Source organism: Coenobita brevimanus, chromosome 8, assembly GCF_032717465.1.
Source record: "Coenobita brevimanus isolate Jiangsu-jjx chromosome 8, ASM3271746v2, whole genome shotgun sequence".
Lineage (NCBI taxonomy): Eukaryota > Metazoa > Arthropoda > Malacostraca > Decapoda > Coenobitidae > Coenobita > Coenobita brevimanus.
In genome coordinates, this window is record NC_136961.1 from 7,080,085 (window position 1) to 7,107,141 (window position 27,057).

At 41.9% G+C, this 27,057-nt stretch overlaps 1 protein-coding gene across 1 annotated transcript in view; it reads left to right on the forward strand.

Annotated features, from left to right (window-relative positions):
* The window catches only part of LOC145406364 (organic cation transporter protein-like), a 230,470-nt gene that overhangs the window by 84,553 nt on the left and 118,860 nt on the right, over positions 1-27,057 (forward strand). The window contains exon 7 of the mRNA XM_080277527.1: positions 7,416-7,570. Coding sequence (XP_080133653.1) covers positions 7,416-7,570 — 155 coding nt within the window. The remainder of the gene's footprint in view (positions 1-7,415; positions 7,571-27,057) is intronic.

A 27,057-nucleotide genomic window follows, 5' to 3' on the forward strand; every position in this document is an offset into this window, starting at 1 on the left:
CCCTTTTCTGTCCAACTCTATAATGCAAGAGATAACCATTACTCCCAGTCCTTCATCTATGCAACAGGCTAACTCTGGAACTGTCTCCCTCTGTCTGTATTTCCTGCTGCCTATGATCTCCAGTCTTTCAAACGCAGTGTGTCCAGGCATTTCGAAATGATCGGATCTTGAATTTGGCTCTCTATTGTATTTTGGTTTTCTCTTGGAGGGAACTGTTATTACCGGCTCATGGCCTTTGGTTCCTTCTTGCACGTAGAAAAAAAAATTATAAATATATTATAAATGTTACTGTAAGTGTTTCGGCACAGCAGCTGTTTGGTGAAACACTGGTACAAAATTTGTATAGTTTGGGATAAGTGGAGCATTGTGGGACAGCAGAAGTTGCGGTAATATTTAACATCTTGCCAATAAGCAGTTCAGGAACATTACCACCACAAACATATAGTATATTAACTAAGAATCATAATGAACACACATAACCCCATTCGGAAATCGATATTTACAGAGATAAGTTAAATTTATTTTCCCCCAAAAAACATACCTTGGATCTTCACTCAGCCAGTCTGTGTAAAAATTGCGTGCGTTCGTACGTTTCTCCTTCCTTTCACTGTGCATGTATCTACTAGGTCTGTTTCACCCACTCATAGGCATACATTAGGTCACGTGATGCTATTCTACCAATCAATTTGAAGCGTGGTCTTTGAAACCCTCTGGATGGAAAATTCAAAACCTTCTTGCTATGGCTTCCGAAGAAGTAGGACATGATCTGTGCACCAGGTGTGATATTGGTTACTTACAGGTTATTAAGCACTTCCACTCGGAACCTGAGGAGGCCGTTGACTTTCTTAGAAAACACGGTGTATTACCTTCTGAAGTTAATTGCCCTGATTGTCAAGAACTGTGCAAGTTTAGAAAAGACAAACATCAGTGGTATTGTGGTCGGTACAAAAAATGTGGTTTTAGTGTTTCTGACTACAAAGGAACTTTCTGGACAACACACACCTTCCTGCTTCGCATATCATATTGTTCATTAACCAATGGATTCAGAAGTTTTGGAACCACGACGTCATCATCACGTGTTTGAAGTGGTCTACAAAGACGAGTGTGGACTGGTGAAGCTTTTGCTCCGAGGTTACCCTTTCAGGCTAAAGAACCATCCACCCATCAGGGGACCTGGCATTGTCGTCAAGATCAACGAGACATTTTTAGAGAGAGCAAAGTATGATCGTGGGAGAAACCTAATGGATGTGTGGCTTTTCGGATGCATTGAAAGGGTCGGCAAGAAGTTTTTCTTGGTGCTTTTAGTAAAAGGGGATCAGGTAGTTGATAGGAGTGCAGCAACCTTCGTACCTATTGTCAAAAAATTCATTCAGCCAGGGAGCATCATCCTCAGTGACGATTGGGCTGCCTATAGACGGTTGGCAGACGAGGGGTATACACATCTTGTCATCAACCACAGGGAGGCATTTGTGGACCCGAACGACCAGACCATCAATACCCAGACAATTGAAAGACTGTGGCGTGACGTGAAGGAGTGGTCTAAGCATCCAGGACTGTGGACTGAGTACTTTGAACAGTACTTTTCAAGGTACCTGTTCCTTCAAGCGAACACTAAGCAGACGCACTATGCCCTCCGCAGTCAGACCAGACACATGAATGACCTGGTGCCGTTGCCGCTATCACACTAGGCCTACCCCCGGAAGACAACAACGACCCACACGACCCTCGTCCTGGACCATCGTATCCCTGGGGTGAGCATTCTGCTACAGCAGGTTAGCTTAGGTTAGGTTAGGTCAGTTTGGTAGGTTAGGTTAGGTTACCTTAGGTCTGTTTGGTTAGGTTAGCTTATGTTTGGTTAGGGGTTAGGTTAGGTTTGTTTCTTTAGGTTAGGTTTGGTCTGTTTGGTTAGGTTAACTGCTTGTGCAGTTTATTTTTCTGGTGCTTTTTTATACGACTTGAGTGATATTTTACTTCATTTTTTCGAAAATGCTTGATTTCACCTCATTTTCCAGTCAAAGTTCATGACTGGAAAAAAGGGGAAATGAGGCATTTCCGACAAAAAATAAAAGTCAAAATCACTCAGTTCATATAAAAAACTACAGGAAAAATATATTGCGCAACCTGGGGGGTTTATTGACAACATGTAAAAATTCACCAAAGTTGCTACCTCTCACTAGCTGATGTTTACACTCCTTCTGGCTAGCGCAAAATTACGGGAGGATCAAAACATAGATGTATGGTTGACACTGTATTCACACACCAGCAACCACGCATATCTACGAGGTTGACATTCTATGGGTTAGCTCGGTTTATGCCACGAAGCCACCAAGATGGAACGTAGCACTGTCCCACGGTATTCAGAAGTAAAAGAAAGTTTTGAAGATAGAATGAATGAAGTAGGAAAGGTGCTTGAAGGAATGAAAGAAGTGTTTAGATGTCGTTCGCTAAGAATGGATGAAAAGAGAAGGCTGTATGAGGGTGTTGTGGTATCGACTGCATTATATGGGGCTGAAATAGGGAATATGGGTGTAGCAGAGAGGAAAAATTTGAATGTAATGGAGATGAGGTGTCTGAGGAGTGTGTGTGGAGTGACACACATGGATCGAGTGAGAAATGATGAAGTGCGAAGGAGAACTGCAGTTGTTTGGGAGATGGCTGATCGAGTTGAATAAAGGGTGTTGCAATGGTTTGGGCATATGGAGAGAATGGATAATGAGTGTTTGGTGAAAAATATAAATAGATCCGATGTGAGAGGTGTAAGGCTGAGAGGGAGACCACGAATAGGATGGATGGACAGCGTGAAGAGAGCATTGGATGCGAGAGGGATGTCTGTTGAGCAAGGAAGAGTGGTTATGTGTGAGAGAAATAAATGGAGAAAAATTGTGAATGAATAATTGATGACACAGCCCTGAGGGGATATCCTCCCGCATTTGGTCTGATCAGCTAATCAGGTCAGGTGCAGGTAAGGGGATGGGTCTATTATGAAGTGGCGGGGGTAAACCAGCTCTGCTGTCAGGCCCTGGTGCGGATGTCACTGATTGCACTGCGCAGCTGACCCTCATGCAGTGTGGTGCAATGAGGATCTGTCCCTTCTCCCCTTTGGGGCTAAGATGCGAATGAATGGGTTTGAGTGGATGAGTAAATTGGGAGTGTGTTGTCCTGTCTCGGCTACCTCCCTTTCTTTGGGGGAAGCAGCCTAGGTATATAGATAGATCGATAGTATTTTGATTATAATGAGCATATTATCTACAGAATTAAACAGATGGTACCTTTCCCACCTAGGGCAGAGTGAGGAGTAGCAATGTCCGGACAGCCCAAATTTGCCCAGTCCAATGGCCCACGCTTCCATTCACTCATCATTCAAGCCCCCAGAATCCTGGCTCTATTGGATACACCAAAAACATTCATCACGTTCTGTAGTTTCACATAATCGTATCTGATGGAGTCAATTCAGACGCTGCCGCGTAAAAAAGGGGTGCCAAAATCTCTGATCATGCACTTCGCCTCACAACATTCATCCAGCCAGCACGATCTCCTGTCAGCTCCCTAGCCTCACCGACTTCCAAACCTCTATTCCTCACACATTCATCTATTATATCCCTCCACCTTCTCCTTGGCCCACCTCGCCTTCTCCCTCCTTCGAATTCGCTCAGATATACCTTTTTCACCACTCTATTGTTATCCATTCTCTCCACAAGACCATACTATCTCAGTACACTCTCTTTGCTTCTGGTGTCCACAAACTTCCACACTCTGCATCTTTCACGAATCACATCATTTCGTATCCTATCTACTCTCTGTACTCCACATACATTCCTCAGCAGTCCCACCTCCACTGCTCTTACTCTTGGCTTTTCATTTTCATGCCACACCATAGTTTCACATCCATATGTTAAAGTTTGCACTTCATCTAGGGCTCGTGCTGCTGCAACAATCAAACCTCTGTTTCTCATCAAGGCCTTCATCGCACTAGCAATTTTTCTTCCTTGTGTCACTCTACTTTCGATTTCTTTTGGACATTTTCCTCTTTTCTACCTCTCTACCCAGGTATTTGAACTCGCTCACCAATTCCAGTCTCTCTCCATTCACTCTGACATCGCACTGGGAGTCACCTTCTCTCTCATTAACCATCACGTTACTCTTCTCTACATTTACTGTCAAGGCACGACGCTCACAGACATCAGCAAAACTCTGCACTAGCCTACCCAGTTCTTGTCCCGTACTTGCAATCAGTACTGTATCATCAGCATAGAACAAATTGAGATGTTCCATCCATCACCATTCATTACCAACTCCAGCCCTCTCTCCATTACTCTTGTTTTTACTTCTCTCATCACCCCATCGATATATATATTGAACAACCATGGGGACATCACACAACCTTGTCCCACGCCAACACAGATCGTGAACTATTCACTTAGATGCCAATTAACCCTTACACATGCTTCACTACCACCATAAAAACTCTTGACGGCACCTAGCAGCTTACCCTCCACACCGTACATGCGCAAAACTTTCCACAATCTTTCTCAGTCAACTTTGTCGTATGCATTTTCCAGTTCCATGAATGCCATAAACACCTTATGGTCTTTCTCACAAGCCATCTCTACTATCTCAGTCCATTTTTTTTTTTTTTTTTTTTTGTGTCCGACTCTGGGCATAGGCTTCACAGCTTGCTCCCAAGGCCCAGTAACCCTCCTACATACCATACACCTCTGCATGTCACCACTTCGGCGCTAACACCCACCGTCCATATTGAATACATGCTAGGGCTGTCTCATACAGGACTGGTGTATTGGTATTAGAGGGGGTATTTTTAAGTCATGCCGGCGGGTCTTCTGGTGGATCAATAAAATCTGCTTTCATGAAATTCTGATCTTTAAACTCTTCCCTGCCCCACCGGGGATTTGAACCTGGGTCCTGTGGGACTGCAGGCCACCTCTCTACCGATTGAGCCACGGTCCACACATCCTCTGCCACTCCAAAAGCCATCCTGTTCATCACTCTCTAGAACTTCTGATATCTCACTTTCTCTATAATAACTCTCCCATATACGTTCCCTGCCACACTCAATAAACTTATGCCACGATAACTTCGCTCACCTATATTTTTGTACAGGGGTAAAATCACAGCTTTTTTCCACTCTGCAGGCACAGTTTCTTCCATCCATGCCTTCTTACATATCTCCAACAAACACTTCATTCCACTCTCTTCACTACACTTAATCATCTCTGCATACACCTCAACCCCAGCTGGTTTCCCATTTTTCAGCCACTTCACAGCGCTCTTCACCTATGCGAGTGTCACTTCTGGTACTGCATTCCTTCTCTGCACACCCCCAAAACCAGTCATGTTTACAGCCGCTCTGCTCACTCTATTCCCATTCATCAGGCTTTTGAAATATTCCTTCCATCAGTTCCTTACTTTATCCCCATGGGTTAATAATCTACCACCTACATCCTTCACACCATCACATTTTTTCCCACTTTCAATTCTACATTTTCGCACCTCTTTCCAGAATAACTTTCTATTTTCAGAGTAGTTTGCATTCAGTTTTCTTCCTAGATCCTCAATTATCTCCTCCTTTTCCCTCTTCACTAGTCTCTTTATGTGCTTCTTGCTCTCAGCATATTCCTTTCTTATTTCAACTGAAACCCTGTCCTGTAACCGCTTCAGCCACTTCTTCCTCTTTTCCTCCACAGTTCTCTACCTCCTCACCCCACTGTGCCACACGTTTCTTCTTTGTTGTTACTCTTGCCACACCACAGACCGCTTTAGCATTCCTAACTAAGCAATCCCTATATGCATTCCATAGGCTGCCGAGATCCATTTCATTCCTTTTCACTAATTCTAACTCCTTCTCTACTTTGTTCCTGTAATCATCTGCCATTTCTTTGATCCTCAGCTTCTCAACTTTCAGTCTTTCTCCCTGACTGCTTCTCTCTCTCCTGATCCACCTCACTCCTCTCAGCTTGATCTTGCATACCACAGTCATATGATCTGACAGACCTTCACATCGTTCTCTGACGGCCCTCGTATCGGCCACCATTCCTATCATCGACCTCTCTATGAGCATGAAATCAATCAAGCTTCTTTCAGCACGATCCCCGTTCCCTCTATACCATGTAAATTTATGTGCATCTCTGTGTATGAAATACGAGTTACAAATGCACAACCTCCTCTCCTGGCACATATCCTTTAATGTCTTCCCATTATTATTTTCTCCTGGTACTCCATAACAACCCATTATGTCATCCTCAGGACCAGTGTCTACTCTTCCATTTATATCCCCCATTACGATCACTTTATAGCTCCTACGCATTTCTCCCACTATTTTATCCAGCTCCTCCCAAAACCTGTCTTTCTTTCACTCCTGTCCTCACGCGGTGCATACGCTATAATCACTGCCACTTTCATCTTCTCAAACTTGAACTTGACATACATACACCTCAGACTGACACATTTGTAGTCTCTCATTTCACTCTGCCACACCTCATCTATCAACAATTAAACTCCTTCCTTGCATCTTCCTCGCCCATACATTCCCAATCTTACACATTTCACACCCTCCCACTCCTCCATTTCACACCCTTTCGTCTTCGTTTCACACATTGCCATCACGGCATATCTCACACTCGAACACATTCACCACTTCCACCCTCTTGCTGTCCTCATTCACATCTCTCACATTCCACATGGCCACGCGAATCTGCCCAATTGGTTGGGGCCCTGAGTAGGTATTGGGCCCTCCGAGGCTCTCTGAAACTACTGCCATGATTAACCCTAGAATGCTTACGTCGGGTTAATTTCCCTGTTCGGCGATTTATTTATTTGCTATTTTGTTATGATAAGAGCTTTGGAGCTGTCCTTCCCTATACCTTCAATCCACCCTACCCCCTACCTACATAGGTAGTGGTGTGGTTTCATCTCACATTTATCACCATGATATTTGGGTTTAAAGTGTTTTTTACCCGACAAAAGCATTTGTGTTACATTTTTTTTTGTGTGTGTGTTTTCCTTTTTTTTTTCCAGATGTATAATTAGTTTCTGATTTAATCAAAGAGACTAAAGGGTGAAAACAATCTAAAAGAGTCTAAATTGATAAAAAATGTGTTTCACAGGTATAATGTGGATTAAGTGTTTTTTACCCGACAAAAGCATTTGTGTTACATTTTTTTTATTATTTTTTTTTTTCAGGTGTATAATTAGTGTATGTTTATATCAAAGAGACTAAAGTGTACAGAGACTAAAATAGACTAAATTGAAAGAAAATGTCGAAAAAAAAAATTCTCCCGGCGAAAGCAGTACTGTGGGGATAATAACGTAAGCATTCTAGGGTTAAGTAATGCATATTTAATTATTAACTCATAGTGTAAGCAAATATATAGTAATGTGAGTTTGGTTGTGTTGGTCAGTTATGGTCGATGGACAATGGTGGCCGTCTCTACAGCATTCTACACAATCGTGGCACTAGGGTCAGCATGGCTGCCATCCTTGTCTTGGCTGCTAGTAGCTCGCTTTGTGCTCGGCACCATGCACCCAGCAACACTGCAGACAGGATACATTCTTGGTAAGGTCACATTCATTCATTTCTTATATTCCACTTTCCTCACTATCTAAATCTGCCTCCCTCACCCCTATACTCAATATTATTACCATGTTTCATTCCACCCCCTGACTCATTCACCCCACCTCCTTCTCACTATCCCCCCCCCCCTCCTCACCGGCTACATCCCTATCATGACTTTAGGATGAAAAACACCACGGAATTTTGTTTCAAGCCAAATGTACTTCAGGCTCACAAATGCTGGGGTGATACCAGTTTATATGAAATCTATGTTAGTGAAGCATTTTAATGATAACGAGATTTATCTGTCTATTGCCAGATACCTAAATCCTGGAGGAGTCACAGACGAATTCCCTCCCTGCCACCTTTGCCATTTGGCCACCCTTTATGCAACACACATTCCTCTCTCTTATTATCCTCTCCATCTCATTCATTGTCTTATCCACGTGACCATACTATCTTATGGTAGCTCTAATGCTTTCTAGCACATTATATCAATACCACAACACTCCTTCACTTCCTCATTTGCCTGTCTGCCTCTCCACGTAACTCCACATGTTCCTGACAAATAACTCATTCAATTGCTCTCACTCTTTTTTTTCCTTTGATCAAGACTGTTTTGCAAGTTAAAAAAAAAAAAAAGCATTTTGTAAAAAAATAGTCTGTGTTTAACTGATTGGATGGACGTGACAAATGGGGTTAAGGATATTCTCTCCTCTGTACGAAAACAGACGGTAGTAATAATATAACTGTGGTAAGCTCAAAACTGTTTGGTGAATTTCATTCATTGCATTTAGAGCAAAAAAACAGTAAGCATATTATAGTGTAACATGCTAAGTAAATAACTGAGAAATTAGGATAACATTTCTTTAATTAGCCCATCACGTCCCGAGCAGCTCTGACACCCCCCAGTCCCGAGGTATTTTCGAAAAAAAAAAATCAAATTTGGCTAAAACCTCCGTTTTTGGTGAGAAACATCGAAAATTCATAGAGAAATTGCTCACCTGAGGTTTAAAATACTCGATCCAGGTACCAGTACCTCCTTACATGACTGGGTTTTCTAACAGGCTGGCACCAAAGAAAACGAGTTCTATGGAAGGGTAACTATTTCACACCACTCATAAACGGTATTTATTTATTTACTTGGTATGAATTTATATGTAGTACGAGAGTATATTGGTTTTCAAACAGTAATATAGGCATTATAAGCATTGTTTCACCCACTAACTCATCACCATACCTGACCTTCTTTTGCCACATTACCTGATCATTATGGTGTTCTTACCAAACTTTCAAATACTCCTTCAAAAGTATGGAGATGGTCCATCTGTGTGAGGAAATAGCATTGGTTGGCTAAAGAATCAAGCCTAACCAACCTGTACAAAACCCTTGAAATGTGCCCCCCCCCCAATTTAATATTTTACCCTCCCAAAACGCCTGTCAATAGTCGTAAATATTGACATTCAACACAGAAAACAAAAAAAGTGGCATTTTATTTACAGAAGACAGTAAGCATAAACGGCAAAACAGTTATTAATAGCAAACATACAGTTCAGATAATATAATGCTGGGATTTAAGTCCATAATGTTCAGCCTGAGGGAGTCCAATCCACAGTTTGTGTCAAGGTACGCTCGGCAAGAATTCTGGCCGCACCACTTGGTTGCGGGAATTGGCTAACGTGGCAACAGCACGCGCCCGAGTGTGTGTGTGTGTGTGTGTGTGTGTGTGTGTGTGTGTGTGTGTGTGTGTGCCTGACAGTTTTTTCGAATCGCTAAGATTCATCATCCGAATTATATTATGTGGCCATTGAATATTGCTATGATATAGGCTTATAAATATTTTGTGATTGTTTGCGATAATGGGCTGTGCACCATACTATTTATAAAGTCTGAGTTATATAAAATATTTCTCTTGCCTTGTAGCTTGAACCACCATACAGATTGAGCTGTGGTTCAGAAACAGAAGGCAAGTTCACTGACAAACAGCGTAATGTAGGGGGAAGGGGGGAATATGGGAGTGAGTGTCATACGGGTATACATTCTTAGTCATTACAGTATAGTTATTAAGGTGTCTGTTAGAAATTTATTTATTGAAGTTGGTATCCTCACTCAGGGCACCAAAAATGTGTCAGAAAAATTCTTATACATTCGTTTGTCTGACGTGTGTAAATCTAAGACAAACTGAAGTAAATTCACGTAAGTCTTTTAGGAGGATTACGTGTAACTGATACTCCAACTAACCTAGTTATTATTCTCCTATCTCCTAGCTAATTCCCCATAGAACTGGCCAATTCGTAAAGGTTACTTAGCTAAAAAGAGTCAGACAGCATATGACGATGAGCCTGGCATTTGGGTCGATTGCTTGGGTTGTCAAGCGTCTTGAGGTGCATATTTACACCGTGCTAATTCAGCGAGTTCTAGGAGCAGAGCCTAATATGGCGAGCCTCATGGTTCCTCATAGAATTGTAGAGGTGCCAACTATTTATTAATTCCAATGCTAAATACAGTTAGATTACAACATATATACAGAGCGATTCTAAATAATTATTCTTAGTTTTAATTAAACTAAAGCCAAGCCAAATATTCCCTTTATCTTTGTAAATAGGTTAAACCCACATCTGCTTTTCGTGTGAGGCTTTTCATCCTCAAGATACGTCATCTACCATGCAGACGCAGTTTAGATCAGTGGAACTTTCCAAAGCAATTACATGTATTTAATATACAGTTGTCCACAAGGGTTAAACACAGTAGCATTTAATTTATTAATAAGAATTATTAAAGAGAACGCTATCTCTGGGTTATAAAAACCGCTTGAACTGTTACTAACAATCTCCAGGTTTTCCTCTGCACTCTAACCAGGGACGACTATTATAAAAAGTAGAGAGCGCAACCGCTCAGGGGGAAAATGTTTCCCACAGCTTTGGGGCCGGGCGAAATATGATATGTTGTATCATGTAATGTGACCCTTAGCCAGGAGTTCTCTCCATAGGTCTCAAGAACCCTGTGCTGCAGCCCTTCTAGGTCGTGCATCTTGACCCATTTGGTCTCCACCATTCACTGTCTCTGGGGTAGCTGTTAACTCAAGGGGTACCAGTTTATCAATAGTTTTTATGTTGGTATGTCCCCTATATTTTATTTTTACAAGTCTCAGCACCCCCTCTGAATCTGGGTAAGTGGAGATCACTTTAGTTAACCCAAGACGTCTCGTCAATGTATGGGTACATTGCAACATTTGCATTTGCCAGTCCCGATGACGTACTGGTACGTTGTGCAATTGCAAGGTCCCTAATTTTGCACAGTTTTCAATTTTCACGTGTGATTTTTCGTACGTATACATGGGACACCTTCCTCAATTCCTCTACAAGATGCCAAGCAGAGACAATGCCTTACACCGCATAACCTCCCCCTCACCATTGTCTCAGCAATTCATCTGTTACCAGTGACCTGGCCAATAAAGACATTCAGGGCCAGAGTGATTCCCCAATCGATGACAATGTGGAGGACAAAGTTTACATAGCGTTAGAGGAAGAAACAGTCAGAAATGATGATCAGGTAATGTGGCAAAAGAAGGTCAGGAATGGTGATGAGTTAGTGAGTGAAACAATGCTTATAATGCCTATATTACTGTTTGAAAGCCAATATACTCTCATACTACATATAAATTCGTACCAAATAAATAAATAAATTCCGTTTATGAGTGGTGTGGAATAGTTATCCTCCCATAGAACTCGTTTTCTTTGCAGCCAGCCTGATAGAAAACCCTGTAAGGTAAGGAGGTACTCCAAACTGTATCGAGTATTTTAAACCTCAGGTGAGCGATTTCTTTATGAATTTTCGATGTTTCTCACCAAAAGTGGAGGTTTCAGCCAAAAAATATTTTTTCCAAACATGGTCGGAACTGGGGGGTGTCGGAGGTGCGAAAGTGCTCGGGACGTGACGGGTTAATGGCCACTGGGATCTTGGTTGTCCGGTTTTTACTTAGACCACATCTTTTATGCTTATAAAAGACTTTTTGCCGGCAGCCTGAGCCCCATAAAATCTTTCTCGTAGGCTCAAAAGGTATTCTTCACTCCAATGTCTATTCCAAGTGTGTAATACCTTTTTCAAACGTTGATATCCCTTCAGTAGATGTTGTCCTAATATACTATTTTCTATGGTAAGATCACCTAGGCTACTTCCTCCTGGATATCTACACAAGGCACTGGATGGAGATTTCTCCCTTATAACATATGACCTGGTGTCAATGCCTCAATCAAAACGCTAGTGTCATTTAGATAGTGTCATTAATCCTAGCTTCAGTTTCAATTATCACTGTTCTTAACTCTCCTCTTGTGATCTTAGTTCTGTGTAATGTTTTCCTTAGGCAGTTCTTCACAATATCGATCATTCGCATGGTAAATCCATTTTGCCATGGTGCTCTTGGAGCTTTGAATTGCCAGGTACAATTTTGGATTCCCAGCACCGACTTAACCTTTGGGTCATTCATTATATTTAAATGTAGAGGTGCTGCTCCAACAAAATTGGTTCTGTTGGCACTTATTAATTTGTTAGGACAAGACCTTCTAGTGGCAAATCTTCTAAATACGTTCAGAAATGTCTCTGAACTCAGATTTTCGGCAATTTCTAGATGGACTGTCATTGTGTAGGTGCACGTAAACAGACATATATACACCTTATGGGGAGTTCCCTCGACCCAAACAGTTTTAGCCCCCTGTGTAATCAACTCCAGTTACTTTGAAGGGCCGACTTACATTTACCCAATCCCTTGGTAAGGCAGGTGGTCCTGGATAGTCATATGGTCGTTGTTCATATCTCCTACAAGTAATGCAACCTTTGAGAAATTTCTTTATGACCTGCCTACCCTTAGGGATCCAATACCTTTCCCGAATTCGGGCCAAAGTCTGCGGCACACCTCCGTGAAGAGTCAAATCATGGGCTTCCTTTACAATTAACTGTACAAAATATTCACTCTTAGGTAATAATATGGGATGTCTAGTTTGGGGAGGCAAATCAGCCTTAATTATTCAGCCCCGACATCTAATTAGACGCTTTCCGTCTAAGAACATACCTAAATCTCTTATAAGCTTATTCTTGTTCCCAGTGCCTTGGCCTAAAAGGTCATACATCTCTCTATAATATGGTAATTTCTTTGTATCCTTTTCAGCCAATATTCCATGGGATCTAACTTCTGAAACCCCACTTTCTTATTCAAAAGTTTAAAAACTAACATAGCAGTGTTAATAAGTTGCCTTTTTGATGAGAATCCGATAATGTTAGTTACTTCTGCCTCAGGTACTACAGGTTCCAAGTTTACTACACCAACCTCAGCAATACTATACTGTTTCTGCTCAGACCAATCCTTAGTGAGTAACCATTTAGGACGTTTAAACCACAAGTTATCCTTGATCAGTCTCTTTACAGTCGAGCCTCTTGAGAGCAGATCAGCTGGGTTTTGTTAGGAGGATACGTGCGTAAATTTAAATTTGGAAGACAGCTCTTTAATAGTCTTCACTCTATTGCGGACAAAAGGAATTTTACTGTCTTCCTTCCCTATCCAGTAAAGACAAATCTCACTGTCAGTCCATGTATAGATATCCTCAAACTAAGTATCAGGAATAGTGGTTATATACTTGGCCAATTTAGTTCCTACTTCTATGGAAGCCAGTTCCATTTGAGGTAGGGTTCTTCCTTTAATTGGCGCAACTCAGGCTTTGGACATAATAATCTTACTATCCTCTCCTGTTGCGCAATAAATTACTGCTCCATATGCCTTTTGAGAAGCATCACAAAATATGTGTAAGTGCGACTTCTCATTACTGTTTATTTTCCTGGGAATACATATGCTTGATATGGTTTCAAACTCCTTTCCAATCTGTTCCCATTGTTCCACACATGTCTCACCTACTTCAGAGTCCCAGTCCAATGTTTCTTGCCAAGCCCTTGCACTAACCATTTGCCCCTAATAGCTATAGGACTAACCAATCCTAGTGGGCCAATTAACTTGGAGACCTGACTTAACAAGGACCTCTTGGTGAGAGTGACATCAGAGACCTTAATTGGTTTCAAACTTATTTCATCGGTGCTTGTATCCCAGTTCAGACCCAACACATTTTGAGTTTTGGGAATGTCGTTATTTGGATAATCCTCTTGTATTTTATTCCTCAAAAGTGGTGAATTTGTATTCCAGCTCTGTAACGGCAAATTTGCCTTCCCACATTCGGAATTGGCTACTTCATAAGCCTTCAATTCTTCCACCTCAGTATCAGCAACACATTGCAAATTATCCATGTAAAAGGCCTGCCCTATTTCTAGCTATTTGGCATTTCCAATATGATGCTTTAAGGTGTTGCAAAGTAGGAAAGGACTAGCACAAGAGCCAAAGAGCACCGATCGGAAACAGTGTAGTTTCCTCTGGCCTTAAGATCCTCATTTTGAGGATCATGAGGCCAGAGGAATTTTGTAAATTTCCGATCCTCCTCTCTCAATCCTATTCTGAGAAAAGCCTTACTAATGTCTGCTGTATAAGCATAAGGTTTCTCTCTAAATCTTAGTAACACATTCCCTAACTTCTCTATTAGTGTAGGTCCAGAGTATAGGCAATCATTCAAGCTAGCTGATCCTTTGGACGCTTTACTGCTACAGTTGAAAACTATCCTTATGGGAGTAGTTACTGAATTCTTGTTTACAGCATGTCGTGGCAAATAATCTCTTCTTATGGTTAACAGGGAATTCTATCCCTTCTATAAATTTATTCTTCAATTGAAGCTTTATAATATTATCATATATGGTTAGATGTTCTGATTAATCTCTCAACTTTCTTAGAAGAGAATTTAACCGAGCCTTAGCTGCTTGGTAATTTGTTGGTAACTCCGAATGGTTTAGTTTCCATGGTAATCCTACCCAATACTGTCCATCCTTAAATTCCACAGACGGGTTATACAGATCAAAAGCTATAACTTCAGGGGATGATTCTTCAGAGTGTATTCCTGCTCTGTCTAGGTCCCATATTTTGTGTACAGGTTCAATATTTTCATCCAGCAAGTCATTTATCTGAGTAGGTTCTAGTTCTGCACCTATTCTAGTTACCATCAATGACTGTGTGGGGGTAACAAAGACTGAGTCTACTAGTTTAGCCTCTCCTTTAGCTTGTTTTGGAAAAGGCAACTGACCCATAATAAGGTTACCTCCTGGACCCTTGAACAACTGTACATTGTTCTTCTTGAAAATCCTATGTAGGAATCTTCCACAGTATTCAGAACAAATTATCATTTTTATGCGACCCACAGTATCTGATTCCACATTCCGTTTAGCCAACTTTATCCCTGAGCTTTGTAGATGATCAGAGGTTTCTTTCAGTCCTTTTATATATACTTGTCTCCATATTATCCAGTACAGCTGCTGTTATACGGCATTTATATCTACCTAATAGTGTTACAGGTCTAACTAAATCAAAAGACTGATCTTCCTTAGTAGTTAAGAATGCTGTAAAGGCTAGATTTACCATCCCAATAATAGGTAACTTTAATTTCTTCACAATGTCTGCAGAAATGAAGGTTTTCTGAGCACCTGTATCAAAAAGAGTGCCTGCTAATAGGTTTCTATTCTCAATCACTTCTTTCACGTCTGCTATTGGAATTACAACTGGCATTACTACTGGAGTATTCCCCCAAGCAATTGTCACATTAACACTTGCAGGTTTAGGAACTTCATTTTTCATCTTTGGGCATAAATCACTATGATGATGATCATTTTTGCATTAAAAACAAAGATTTAATTTAGTCTTGCAGTCAGCGGAAGAGTGTTCGGCATTCATACAGATTATACAACATCCCAGTTCCTGAATCTTTCCTGCACTATAAGCATAATCAGTATAATGTTGACAAGATGCACTAGATTGTTGCTCACCACAAAATGCACAAAGTTTCCTGTCCTTTACCATGGCAGGTTTTACTTCCTTAATTTCATCGGCTTGTCTATTCCTTGTCTCTAATACTTTATCCTCAGCTTTTAAAGAGCTAAGGAAAGTACCTATCTCATCTTTAGGCATATACTTATTCTTGTCTGAGTTAGGTTTCCCAACCAGTTGGTTAGTTTTTTCTTTGTTTCTTTATTTCAGTCTTCTGTTTAATCTCAGCAGGCTTTACTGTTCCTTGCAAATGTTTACAGACTTGTATTAAGCCTTCCTCAATCTCTTCACAGGAGAAATATTATCCTTTTTTGTATCTACTGTACAAGGCATCCTTGGTTTTTGGTCGAAGCTTTAAGGACACAGTTCTAGAAAGCACCCAATCTGGTGCCTTAATATTTTCGTAAGTACCTCAAGCCTTTAAATTACAACTCATAGCAATTCTAAAATTTTGCAAGGAATCAAAATCATGTTTAGGTATAGGTAATTGAAGTAGAGCCTTCAGTAACTGGGTGATAACTTGCTCCTTGTCTTCATAGTTTTGTCTAAGGATAGTAAGGCCACCTCATAATTGTTTTCATCTACTGGTAATTCTTTTATCAGCTTATAAGACGTTCCCTTGAGCTGTCCTAACAGATATGTGAGTTTGCTCACATTAGGGAGATCTGTTCTATCAAGAACTAAGTATTGAACTGGTCCCAAAAGGATTTCCAATTTTGCTCCCCATCAAACTGCAGAAGCGTAATTTGTGGTAGTACAGCTTTACTCCGCTGTTACACAACTTGTTTTTCCGCAGCAGTCTCAGCCTTTTGACTGTAGTAAATTCACTACGGTCAAATATTCTTCTAATTTACCTTTAAATTTTGAAGTCTCTGACTCTAAGAGATCTTTATCACCAGCTTTTACTATGGCCGCTTCTAAATTTACATAACCTTCATCATACTTAGTCCATCGGTCTTGAAGTATATTCAGAGGACTACCGGGTATTTAATTTCTCCGTGGACAGAGGTATTTCGTCTACGGATTGTTTGCAATCATTTATGGCTCTTGTTACCCATCCTTCTTTACTGCTAGAAGATCTCTGTAACAAGGAAATAGACATGTTGACTGATTTCTAATTTAATGATTTAGCCATTAATTTCAACCATAGATTTAAACCAGCTTAGTAATCACCTAATTATTTTAAATTTTGAAGAGTGTAGGGATTAGGTCCACAGTATCAAACCTATCCCCGTGGGTTGTTAAACCTCTAGGGTTATATCTTATCCCCACAATTTCCAAATAACCCATACCCCCTGAGCTCAGAAATATTTATCTCCTAGTATACCATAGGCCCATCCGTAGCTTGTATAGCATAGAACTCTCCTTTCTTCAGTTCTATATAATTTATAAATTTCTGCAGAACAGCTTCTCTGCCATGATGATTCCAATGTATACCATCGGCTTTTAATGTTGCTTGGAAGGGTATTGCATTCAAGTGGATAAAATCCTTTCCCTTCCTAATTCGTTGCAACTTCCTGTTCACAGCTGTGCTAGTTAATTTATACGTACCATAGGAAACTGGAGAACTATATGGTAGGTTTCTAGGCCCAAGAAGGGTTATGGTCACCGAGAATTTACATGAACCTTCATTGGCTCCTACCACGGCTACAATGTTTTCCACAATTTCATTAACTTCCACATCTTCATGAATATCATATCCTCCCAGGAAAAGGATAGTGTGGTCATGCTTCAAATCTATTACGGCATTTAGCGTTTCATCGTCGGAAAAGGAACTTATCTTCCACCCGGAGCGTGGTACGTACGTATTTCCACATTATCCACTTGTACCGAATGTGGTAGTAGGCTATGCCCAACAAACTCAACCTTATAAACATTCAGTGTTTCTGTACACATCTGCTATTCTCACCTTCAGGGGCACCAGAAATGTCAGGAAATTATTTATTCAAGTCGGTATCCTCACTCAGGGCACCAAAAATGTGTCAGAAAATTTCTTATACACTCCTTTGTCTGACGTGTGTTTATCTAAGACAACCTTAAGTAAATTCACATTTGTCTTAGGAGGATTAGGTGTAACTGATATTCCAACTCATCTAGTTATTATTCTTCTATCTCCTATCTCTTACCTAATTCCCCATAGAATTGGCCAATTCGCAAAGGTACTTGGCTAGAAAGAATCGGACAGCAGATGACGAAGAGCCTGGCGTTTAGGTTGGTTGCTTGGGTTGTCAAGCGTCCTTGAGATGCGTATTTACAGCGTACTAATTCAACGAGTTCTAGGAGCAGAGTGACTAACATGGCAACTGGCAAGCCTCTCGGTTCCTCATAGAACTGTAGAGATGCCAACTATTTATTAATTCCAATGCTAAATATAGTTAGATTACATCATATATACAGAGCGAATCTAAATAATTAATCTTAGTTTGAATTTAACTAAAGCCAAACAAAATATTCCCTTTATCTATGTAAATATGTTAACCCCACATCTGCTTTTCATGTGAGTCTTTTCATCCTCAAGATACGTCATCTACCAGGTAGATGCAGTTTAGGTCAATGGAACTTTCCAAAGCAATTACATGTATTCACGATATAGTTGTCCAGAAGGGTTAAATGCAGTAGGATGTAATTTAGCAATAATACGAATTATTAAAGAGAACACAATTTCTGGGTTATAAAAACCGCTTGAACAGTTACTAACGATCTCCAGGTTTTCCTCTGCTTCTAACCAGGGACGACTATTTAAAAAGTAAGGAGTGCAACCGCTCTGGAGGGAAATATTTCCCTCAGTGTCAGTGACATCCTGTATCCTAAATACTGTAATAGTAAAAGTATGTAGTTTTATCTTCATATAGACCCGATTACACATTTTAAATTACAACATACATAGGACATCCCCACTCTTGTTAACGGATAACATTCAGCCTGCTCCACCACCGCGACTCTCTCTCTCTCCTCAGGTGGCTATCAGTAGACACATACACACTCTCAGTTTGTGCTAATGAGTAATGACGTTGCATTTAATACGTTAAGAATAGGCAGCACTATATCAAGGAAGAAGTAGGCAGCACTATATCAAGGAAGAAGTAGGCAGCACTATATCAAGGAAGAAGTAGGCAGCATTATATCACTCACTTGATGTAGTGCTGCCTACTTCTTCCATAGCCTTTATCATTCTTTTTCTGTGCCTGCCCTCCTCTCTTCCTATTTCTCCCACCTTTCCTGTCACTTCTTGTTGCTTTTCTGTCCTTTACAGGTGGCTTTACATTGGGTGACAAGCCAAATGGTTTCCTGTAAGTCAGGAAACCATTTCAGCGCTCGGTGGTAACCATATAACCAAACCATACGTGCTCCCTACGTGTCAACAAGTGGGTTAGTGCCCCTCCCCGTAAAACAAATAACTTAAAGACAAATGGCCACCCCTTATGGGATTATGGCGTCTGGCAACAGAATAGAAAATAAAATCTGAAATTTAATACAGTGTCAGAAGACAAGTGCAGTACAAAACCACCTCACATTATGAATTACATTAACCAATAATCAGTATTTGATTTCACAGTCTATGTTTCAGTAATAGTCATAGGGTAGCCATACCCACAGTGATATTTTCTCTAATGTTAAAGGTAATCATGTGTTCAGTGGCGGATACCAGTTAGAGGGGAGGTGGCCACTGACACCCCCAGTCCTCATAGCTATGCTGGTGAGTTGTAGTGTCACTGCAGAGGTTCCTGTTCCTCCAGATATGTCAATAACTAAAGCTAACATGCTAATGAACAGCCATTTCTTATGAAAAATAGAAACAGCCTAAATGAAATTCTCAAAATACATTATGGGTCATATTGTGGGAGCTTTGTAGCTCTCATGCACCAGTCACAGTCTTGGTCCGTTGTTTCAGTATTGTCAGCCTGACAGTATGAAGTGTTAATGAACATGCTATTAATGTTAGTTCTATATGCTTATTTACGTTTGGAATAACAGAATTCAATGCAGGATTTCATTCAGTACACAGAATGCCAAAAACAGTATGTGTGTGTGCGTTTGGGTGTGGGTGTGGGACAATATGTATGGTGGGGGTGGGGGAGTATAGTGGGTATGAAATCTGTATCATAATGGTAATATGGGTGTGTTCATAAATGGCAATGGACGTCCAAGATAATATGTAATCTTCACCTTTAACACTTGTTGACACACACCTCAGTATTTATTTAGGTTCTATTTATAAGTTTGTAGCGTGTTACATAATTATATTATGATTAAGTTTTTGGGGTGGAACCTGAAACACCATATAAACACAAACAGTGAAGTATTTTAATACTGTAATATGGAATTCATATTACATGAATAACTATATCCCTTCCAGGAGAAAATAATGTTATTTTAGTGTTCATTACAAAATTTCACTGTTGTAGCATCTGTTTTTAATGTTAGCTTACCGGATTCCCTGCGACCAGTTTATTAAGTTATACTATAGCATAGATTTATGCAATATATCCATTATATATTGTATTAACTATGTTACGAATGCTCACACAGTGGACGTTTACGTAAACTACTTCGAAAAGGCAGCAAGTTCAGTTTTTAGTAGTTTGCGAAGTTCATAAATTTTTTGGTGTGGATATAAATCCAGCTGTCCTTTGCTGGCCAATGTATTTCCTTCTAAAATGGGAGCGGTCAAGTGTAAAACCAATACCCTATGTCGCAAAGTAGTTTGAAAATGATCACTGATAATAATATATGATTACTGCATAACCCTCCCGAATGACCACACCCAGAATCTTTGGTTTATTTTAATGCTGGTCCACTTGGAACGAATAGGCCTATGAGTAAATGACACGCTAGGCAACGTGGATTTGTTGAATATACCCTACCCAGTATGAAGTTTCTTGTTTAATATAATGTGTGGGTGTATGGTTATCAGGTAAAAGTGAGAACCTACACACACACACACACACACACACACACACACACACACATATATATATATATATATATATATATATATATATATATATATTTTGTTGTATATATATAAATATATATATATATATATATATATATATATATATATATATATAAACAGAGTGGGGAATTGTAAGAATTCTGGTAAACAGACAGGTTGAAAAACTTACTGAAAAGTGTGGAAGGGCAGTAGGCCAGAGTATAGAGATGTGTTGATCGTATTCCTGATATTTCTCTATATAACCGTTACCAGATATTTTGTGTTCATAAAATTTAATGATAGAGAAAAGATTTCTGGAGGCGACGGTACTCTAATGCATATGTATACATTTACTGACGATATGAATAACAAACATATTTTTATATTGTATCACTAAACAATTCTAATAAATAAAAAAAATTTAGAGATTAGTTGATATTCATAGTAATAATACGTCTAGATGAAAGCATATTATTAACACTTGCACCACTGTTTATTAAGTCTTACAGTCCTCATAACATATACCATACAAATAGTGGAAAATGACCCATAACATGAAGTAAGTACGTAATAAGGACTAGCACCAAGCCCAAGAGGACTATATGGCACTAAAACCACAGCGTAAAGATGACAGGTATGCTATGGTGGAATAAAGGTAGGGGTGGAAGGTGGGGAAGGTTTGAGATAGGAAGAGCATAAGGTGTGTGATGGAAAACATAGGGGATTCGCCAAGAAGATCGGCTAAGGTAGGGGCACGTCCAAGGGAGTAAAGGAACGGGAGAGTCCGTCTGCATACTGCCTGGAACCGAGGGCAGTCAAGTAAAAGATGGTGGACCGTGAGTGGGACTCGACTACATTGACAGATCGGAGGAGTGCCTCCTGACATTAGAAAGCCATGTGTGATCCGCATGTGACCAAGGCGCAGACGGGCTAGGGCTGTTTCCCAACGCCTGTTGCGATGGAAGGACGACTGCCAGGAAGTGATAGTATGTTTGATGGAGTGGAGTTCATTATTAGTTGTAGACGTCCATTCTGCTTGCCACTGCTGGCCAAGGAGACGGGTAACAATCGGGAGATAATCAGTTGCTGGGATAAGATGAGATGTGACAGAACGAGAGGTGACAGCTGTACGTGCCAGGCAGTCAACCCTCTCATTACCCGGTATCCCAACATGGCTTGGGACCCAGCAGAAGGAGACAGACTTCAATCTGGTGTTAATACGGAACAACCATTCCTGTATCTTTAACACTAGTGGGTTGCTGGCCGGGATAGACTGAATACCATGTAGTGCACTAAGTGAATCTGTGAAAATAACAAAGGTGTGTAACCTTGATTGGTATATAACACGAAGGGCCAGTAAAACGGCCAGCAGTTCAGTAGTGAAAATACTGGTGACTGGTGGAAGGCGGATCTGATAGGTATGGTCTGGGAAAAGAAGAGCAAAACCCGAGCCCACAAAAGACTTAGAGCTGTCTGTGTACACTGGGGTTGCTTAGGAGTGACAATGCATATGATCCATAAAAAGATGGTAAAGTTCCTGTGGGGTGGAAGAAGACTTTGGACGAGAGAGCAGGCCATCACAGACAGTAGGGTGAGGAAGAAGCCAAGGTGGGAACATAGACTCTCGCAGAGGGAGAACTAAAATAGCAGGGAAAGAAAGGGATGCAAGTAAATTGGAGACCCTACAAGGAAAAGATGAAGCTAACGAGGGCGGAAAAGGAGGGGAGAGGTGCGTAACAGAGGAGGGGAAACCAGCAGATGGGTGTTGAAGAAGGTGAATGTGATAATGGAAAGTTAGTTTGCCACGTCTGGAGGACAGAGAGGGCATACCAGATTCGACATACAGGCTCGTAACCGGGGCGGGGCGAAAAGCACCCAACCAGATGTAAACCATGATGGTGAACAGAATCAAGGCGCCGAAGAAAGGAAGATGAGGTAGATGCATAAACCTGACAGCCATAATCAATCTTTGACAAAACTAAGACAGTATGGAGCCGGAGCAGAGTTGTACAGTCTGCACCCCAGGACGTATGACTAAGAGTTTGTAATAGCCGAAGTCTGAGGGAAGCAGAGGTCTTAAGGGAAGTGAGATGCGGGGACCAAGTCGGTCGAGAATCAAAGACAAGGCCAAGGAAAGGGGCTGATAATCGGTATGGCTGGGGGGTACCATATAATGCAAGAGGGGATTGAGGGATTGAAAGACAGGTTGTAAAAGTTATAGCACAGGATTTCGTGGGGGAGAATTTAAAGCCATGATCTGTAGCCCACCCTGCAACGGCATCTATAGCTGATTGAAGTAGGACTCGTAAGACCAGGACATCCGCTCCAGCTCCTTATATAGCAAAATCATCTATACATAATGAAGCCCGAACACAATGTGGGAGAGATGAAACGATATCATTTATTGCAAGGATAAAAAGAGTAGTACTAAGCACACATCCCTGTGGGGCACCCTCATGCTGTACATAGGACCGGGATACGACATTCTGAAGGCATACACGGAAGGTCCATTTACAAAGAAAGTTCTGTAAGAAGACCCCCATATAGGCATTAATTCCTGAGTGTGTTGAAGGACACGGAGAATATTATACCTCCAGACTGTATCATAAGCCTTTTCGAGAAAAAAAAAAAACACTACTATGATCACCTTTGAGTTAGTGAAGGCTTGTCAGATGAAGGTTGCTAGCCTCATCAAGGGATCTAGGGTGCTCCAGCCCTTGCGGTAACCATACTGTAAGGGTGAGATTGCACCGCGTGATTCTAAATGCCATCTTAGGAGAGAGTTTACCATATGTTCCATCAGTTTACATAGACATCTAACAAGAGCAATAGGGCGATAATCTCCAGGTGACGACCCAGATTTGCCAGGTTTAAGGAATGGTAGGAGGTAGGCCTGTCTCCACTCATCAAGGAAGTTCCCATTGGACCATATAGTATTATATATTCTAAGCAGAAAGTGAAAGGCTGTCTGGGACAGATGTTTTATCATGTTGTAGTGTACACCATCGGGTCCCTCACAGGTAGAACCGCAAGCAGTTAGAGCTGCTTTGAGTTCCGAGCTGGAAGAAAGGGGCATTGTATGATGCATCTGACAACAGCGTGAACTGTAAGGGAATCAGTTCTGAACGTCTTTTGGTTGTTAAGAGAGTAAGGGGGAGATGGGACCCACTGCTAATCTCGCTAAAATGGTGACCCAGAATATTGGCAATTTGAAAAGCATCGCCTATGGCTCCATCATTGGTGGTGAGGACTGGAGTCAGGGTTCAAGACGTTTACCCGCTATTTTCCTGATGTGGGACCATACACGTGGAATGGGTGTGTCCGAGACAATAGTAGAGACATAAGAAATCCAGCTGTTCTTTTTTGCTCGATGGATTGTGTGGCGAAGGAGAGCATTAGCTTGCTGAAAAAGTATAAAAGCTTGGATTTCCAATGCAGTGCCCTTTTTTCTGCGAAAGCTCTTCCACCTGGCCCTCTTGACCTGGAGTGCTGAATTGCATTGGTCATTCCACCATTGCACACATTTCGATGACACGAGACGGGAGGTACGCGGAATAGAGGCTCGGGCAGCCATAAGGAGAAAGGCTCGGAAACAGGAAAGCAAAGCAGTTGGATCATGGGAGAGCGGAAAAGGAGTGGGAGGAACAGCCTGGGATATAAAAGTCGTCCAGTCTGCCCTATTGAAGCGCCATCGAGGAGGACCAGGGACCGGAGAGTAAGACGTGGGGGTTAGGAGGATTGGGAAATGGTCCGTGGCACAATAATCATTCAGGACCAACCAAGTGAAGTCCAGGGAAATCGATGGGGTGCAGATGGATAGGTCAATGGCAGAGAAAGTTCAAGTACGGGTGTCAAAATGGGTTGGGGAATCAGGGTTAAAAATGTAAAACTCATGGGCAAGGAAGAAATCCTCCAAGGAGCGCCCACATGCGGTTAAAACAGTCACCCCAGAGAGGGTTCCGACAGTTAAAATCACCTAAAAGCAGGGTAGGAGGGGGAAAGGTAGATAAAAATCGATCGAGATCATTAAAATTGACAGGTACTGATGAAGAAAGATACAGTTAAACTACTGTAACCCACCTGGATAGAAACACCCTGGCGAAGGTACATTTGATAGTAGTTGTAACAGAAAGGGTTTGATAAGGAACATCAACATGTATCAGGAGACAGGTATCATACTGGGAATGGGTAGACACAAATATGAGTAAGATGGAATGGAGGGAGGGGGGTTGGTAGGCGTGTATCTTGTAGGCAAAGAATCGGTGGGTTATATTGAGAAATTAAAAACCGGAGGTCTGGCCGATGTGTGGTAAAACTGCGGATATTCCATTGTATAATGGGAGCCATGATGTAAAATAAAAGTAATAACAATTTGGAAGAACAAGGTCTGGTTTCGGAAGTTTACGATGGGCCGTAAAACTACGTATGTTCCATTATAATAAATATATACTAAAAACTTTAAATAAAGACGAATTTATGGCGGATGGGTTTATTGAGTTGGTCCAATAGTAGGAAGAGGAGCGAAGGGTGGAAGAGGCGAATGAGCAGGATGGTCACTATAGCCCGGTGGCATTAGGAGGGATAAAGGAGAAGGATTAGGACAAGAAGAGAGGGGGGCAGAAGGGGAAGGAGGGATGGGAGTAGGAGGGAGATCAGAAGGAGCCGAATGGATTTCTGCCATATGGAGCGTTTTTTGTGAACTCAATGGTTCCTGTAAAGGAGACGCAAGAAACTCCATAATGTCTGTGAGGGTTTCACTCTCATTACCCATTGGGAGTGTCACCTGTGGTGTCGACTGGGGAGTTGGAGCCAGTTGTGGAGTGGCTTGCGGAGTTGAGGTAGGGTTGGAACCAGATCATTGAGTCGAGACTGGAATCTTTGTTGAAGTAGATGTCACAGAGAGCAAGGGACGAGCTGTATGCAAGTTACGAGATGGGGGAGAATGTGTGGATTTTTTGGTACCCTTGGCATCCGATGCTGTGGGAGGCAGCCCACGTTTGCCAGAGGGAAGTGGACAGCGGGCACCACGTTCTGGCAGAGGGATTAATTGTTGGTGGAGAGAAGAGGAGGAGCGAGGGGGAGCAGCAGAACCAGAAGGACGATGAGGAGAAGAGAGAGGAGTGGACAAGAAAGGCGACAAGGAGGAGGTTGAAGTAGAAGAGTCTAGAACAGAAAAAGTATTGGAAAGAGAAACTGGAGGGCTCTGAGAGTAGGAAGTAAAACAAGAAGAGGGAGAAAGGTGTGGAAGAGGGGAGAGCAGAGACAGAGGTAGAGGAAACAACAGTGACAGTCGGAGGGGTAGGTGAGGTGGAGGAGGCAGCAGAGTAACCGGGGACTGGCGAAACCAAGAGGGTAGGTGTGTCAGATGGGGAGGTGATGGCAGAAAAGGAGTTAAAGGCTGTAGTGGTTGCCATGTGGTGGGACTGAGAAACGGCAGAGGTTGTGGGGACAGGATGGGCCACTCGAGCATAAGTCAGACGGGAAGAAAATCCCATGTCACGGGCACGTTGACGGGCTGCATGGAGGGAGAGACCTTCCTTCCAGCGAATCCTGGAAACTTCGGATTCGAAAACGTATACTGGACAATTCCGGGATGAAGCAGTATGAGAGCCTTGGCAGTTCGGGCAGACTTGGATCTTTGCTATGCGGGCTGAGGAGGTGTGGCCGGGTTGGGCACAGGTAGGGCACACTGCCTCTGACCTACAGTATTTGGCTGGGTGGCCATAACGCTAACAAGAAGAGCATTGTCGAGGACGAGGCATGCACTCTTTCACCTGGAGCCATGTGCCACCAATAATCACAGAGGTGGGAAGATCGCGGTCCTTAAAGATGATTTTGGCAATGTTAGCTGAGTATTTGTGGCGCCCCTGAGGGGGAAGCGTGTAGCAATGGACAGAGAGTACTGGAAGGTGTTGGGCTGACAAGATTGCTTGTACGTCGGCTGAACATTCTGAAAAGTTGTGGTCTCCTTGGCTATATATGATGGGATCAGAACAGTTTCGGTGGTAGAATTTAGGTGGATATCTGGAACTGCCGAGATAGGGAGACCAGAGGGATCAGTAAGTAATAACACCTCAGCCTGCACAGCAGTTTGTATGGTCAAGAGGCGGTCTCCATTAGGACGCGATGTGAATGTGACATCGGGACCTATTTGTCGAAGGAGAGAGAGATGGAGAGTGAGGTCGATTGTTGTCGGTTGAATGTTAAAATGCTTGCGCCACGTCTGGCAACAAAAAAGTGATGTTAATGATGGGGGATTTGGAAAGAGGGGGGGAGGAAGGAGAGGGGCGGGAGGAGAAGAAACAGAATGATAGGAAAAGGAGGAAAGGGGCGGAAAAGTATGGGGGGGGGGGATCCGCCTGACTGGGAGAAAGTTTTTGAGAAGCATCTCCCGTTGCTCCTTGGGTAGGACTTGAAAGTTCATTACTGGCCAAGGTGAGCCTAATTGTATACAACGGGAATTAAACAGGTCCGCTCCTGAGAGCCCGAGTCAGGAGTAAGAGCAAAAAATACAAGGGCTACCGTACCCATGGTTCCCTGAGGCCGTTCGCGACTGACACAAAAGAGACAGCCTTGCATCCCATCAGCACGGCTCTCACACCTTAGGAAGAAGAAGAAAAGAAGATAAAAGAAGGGAAAGGAAGAAAA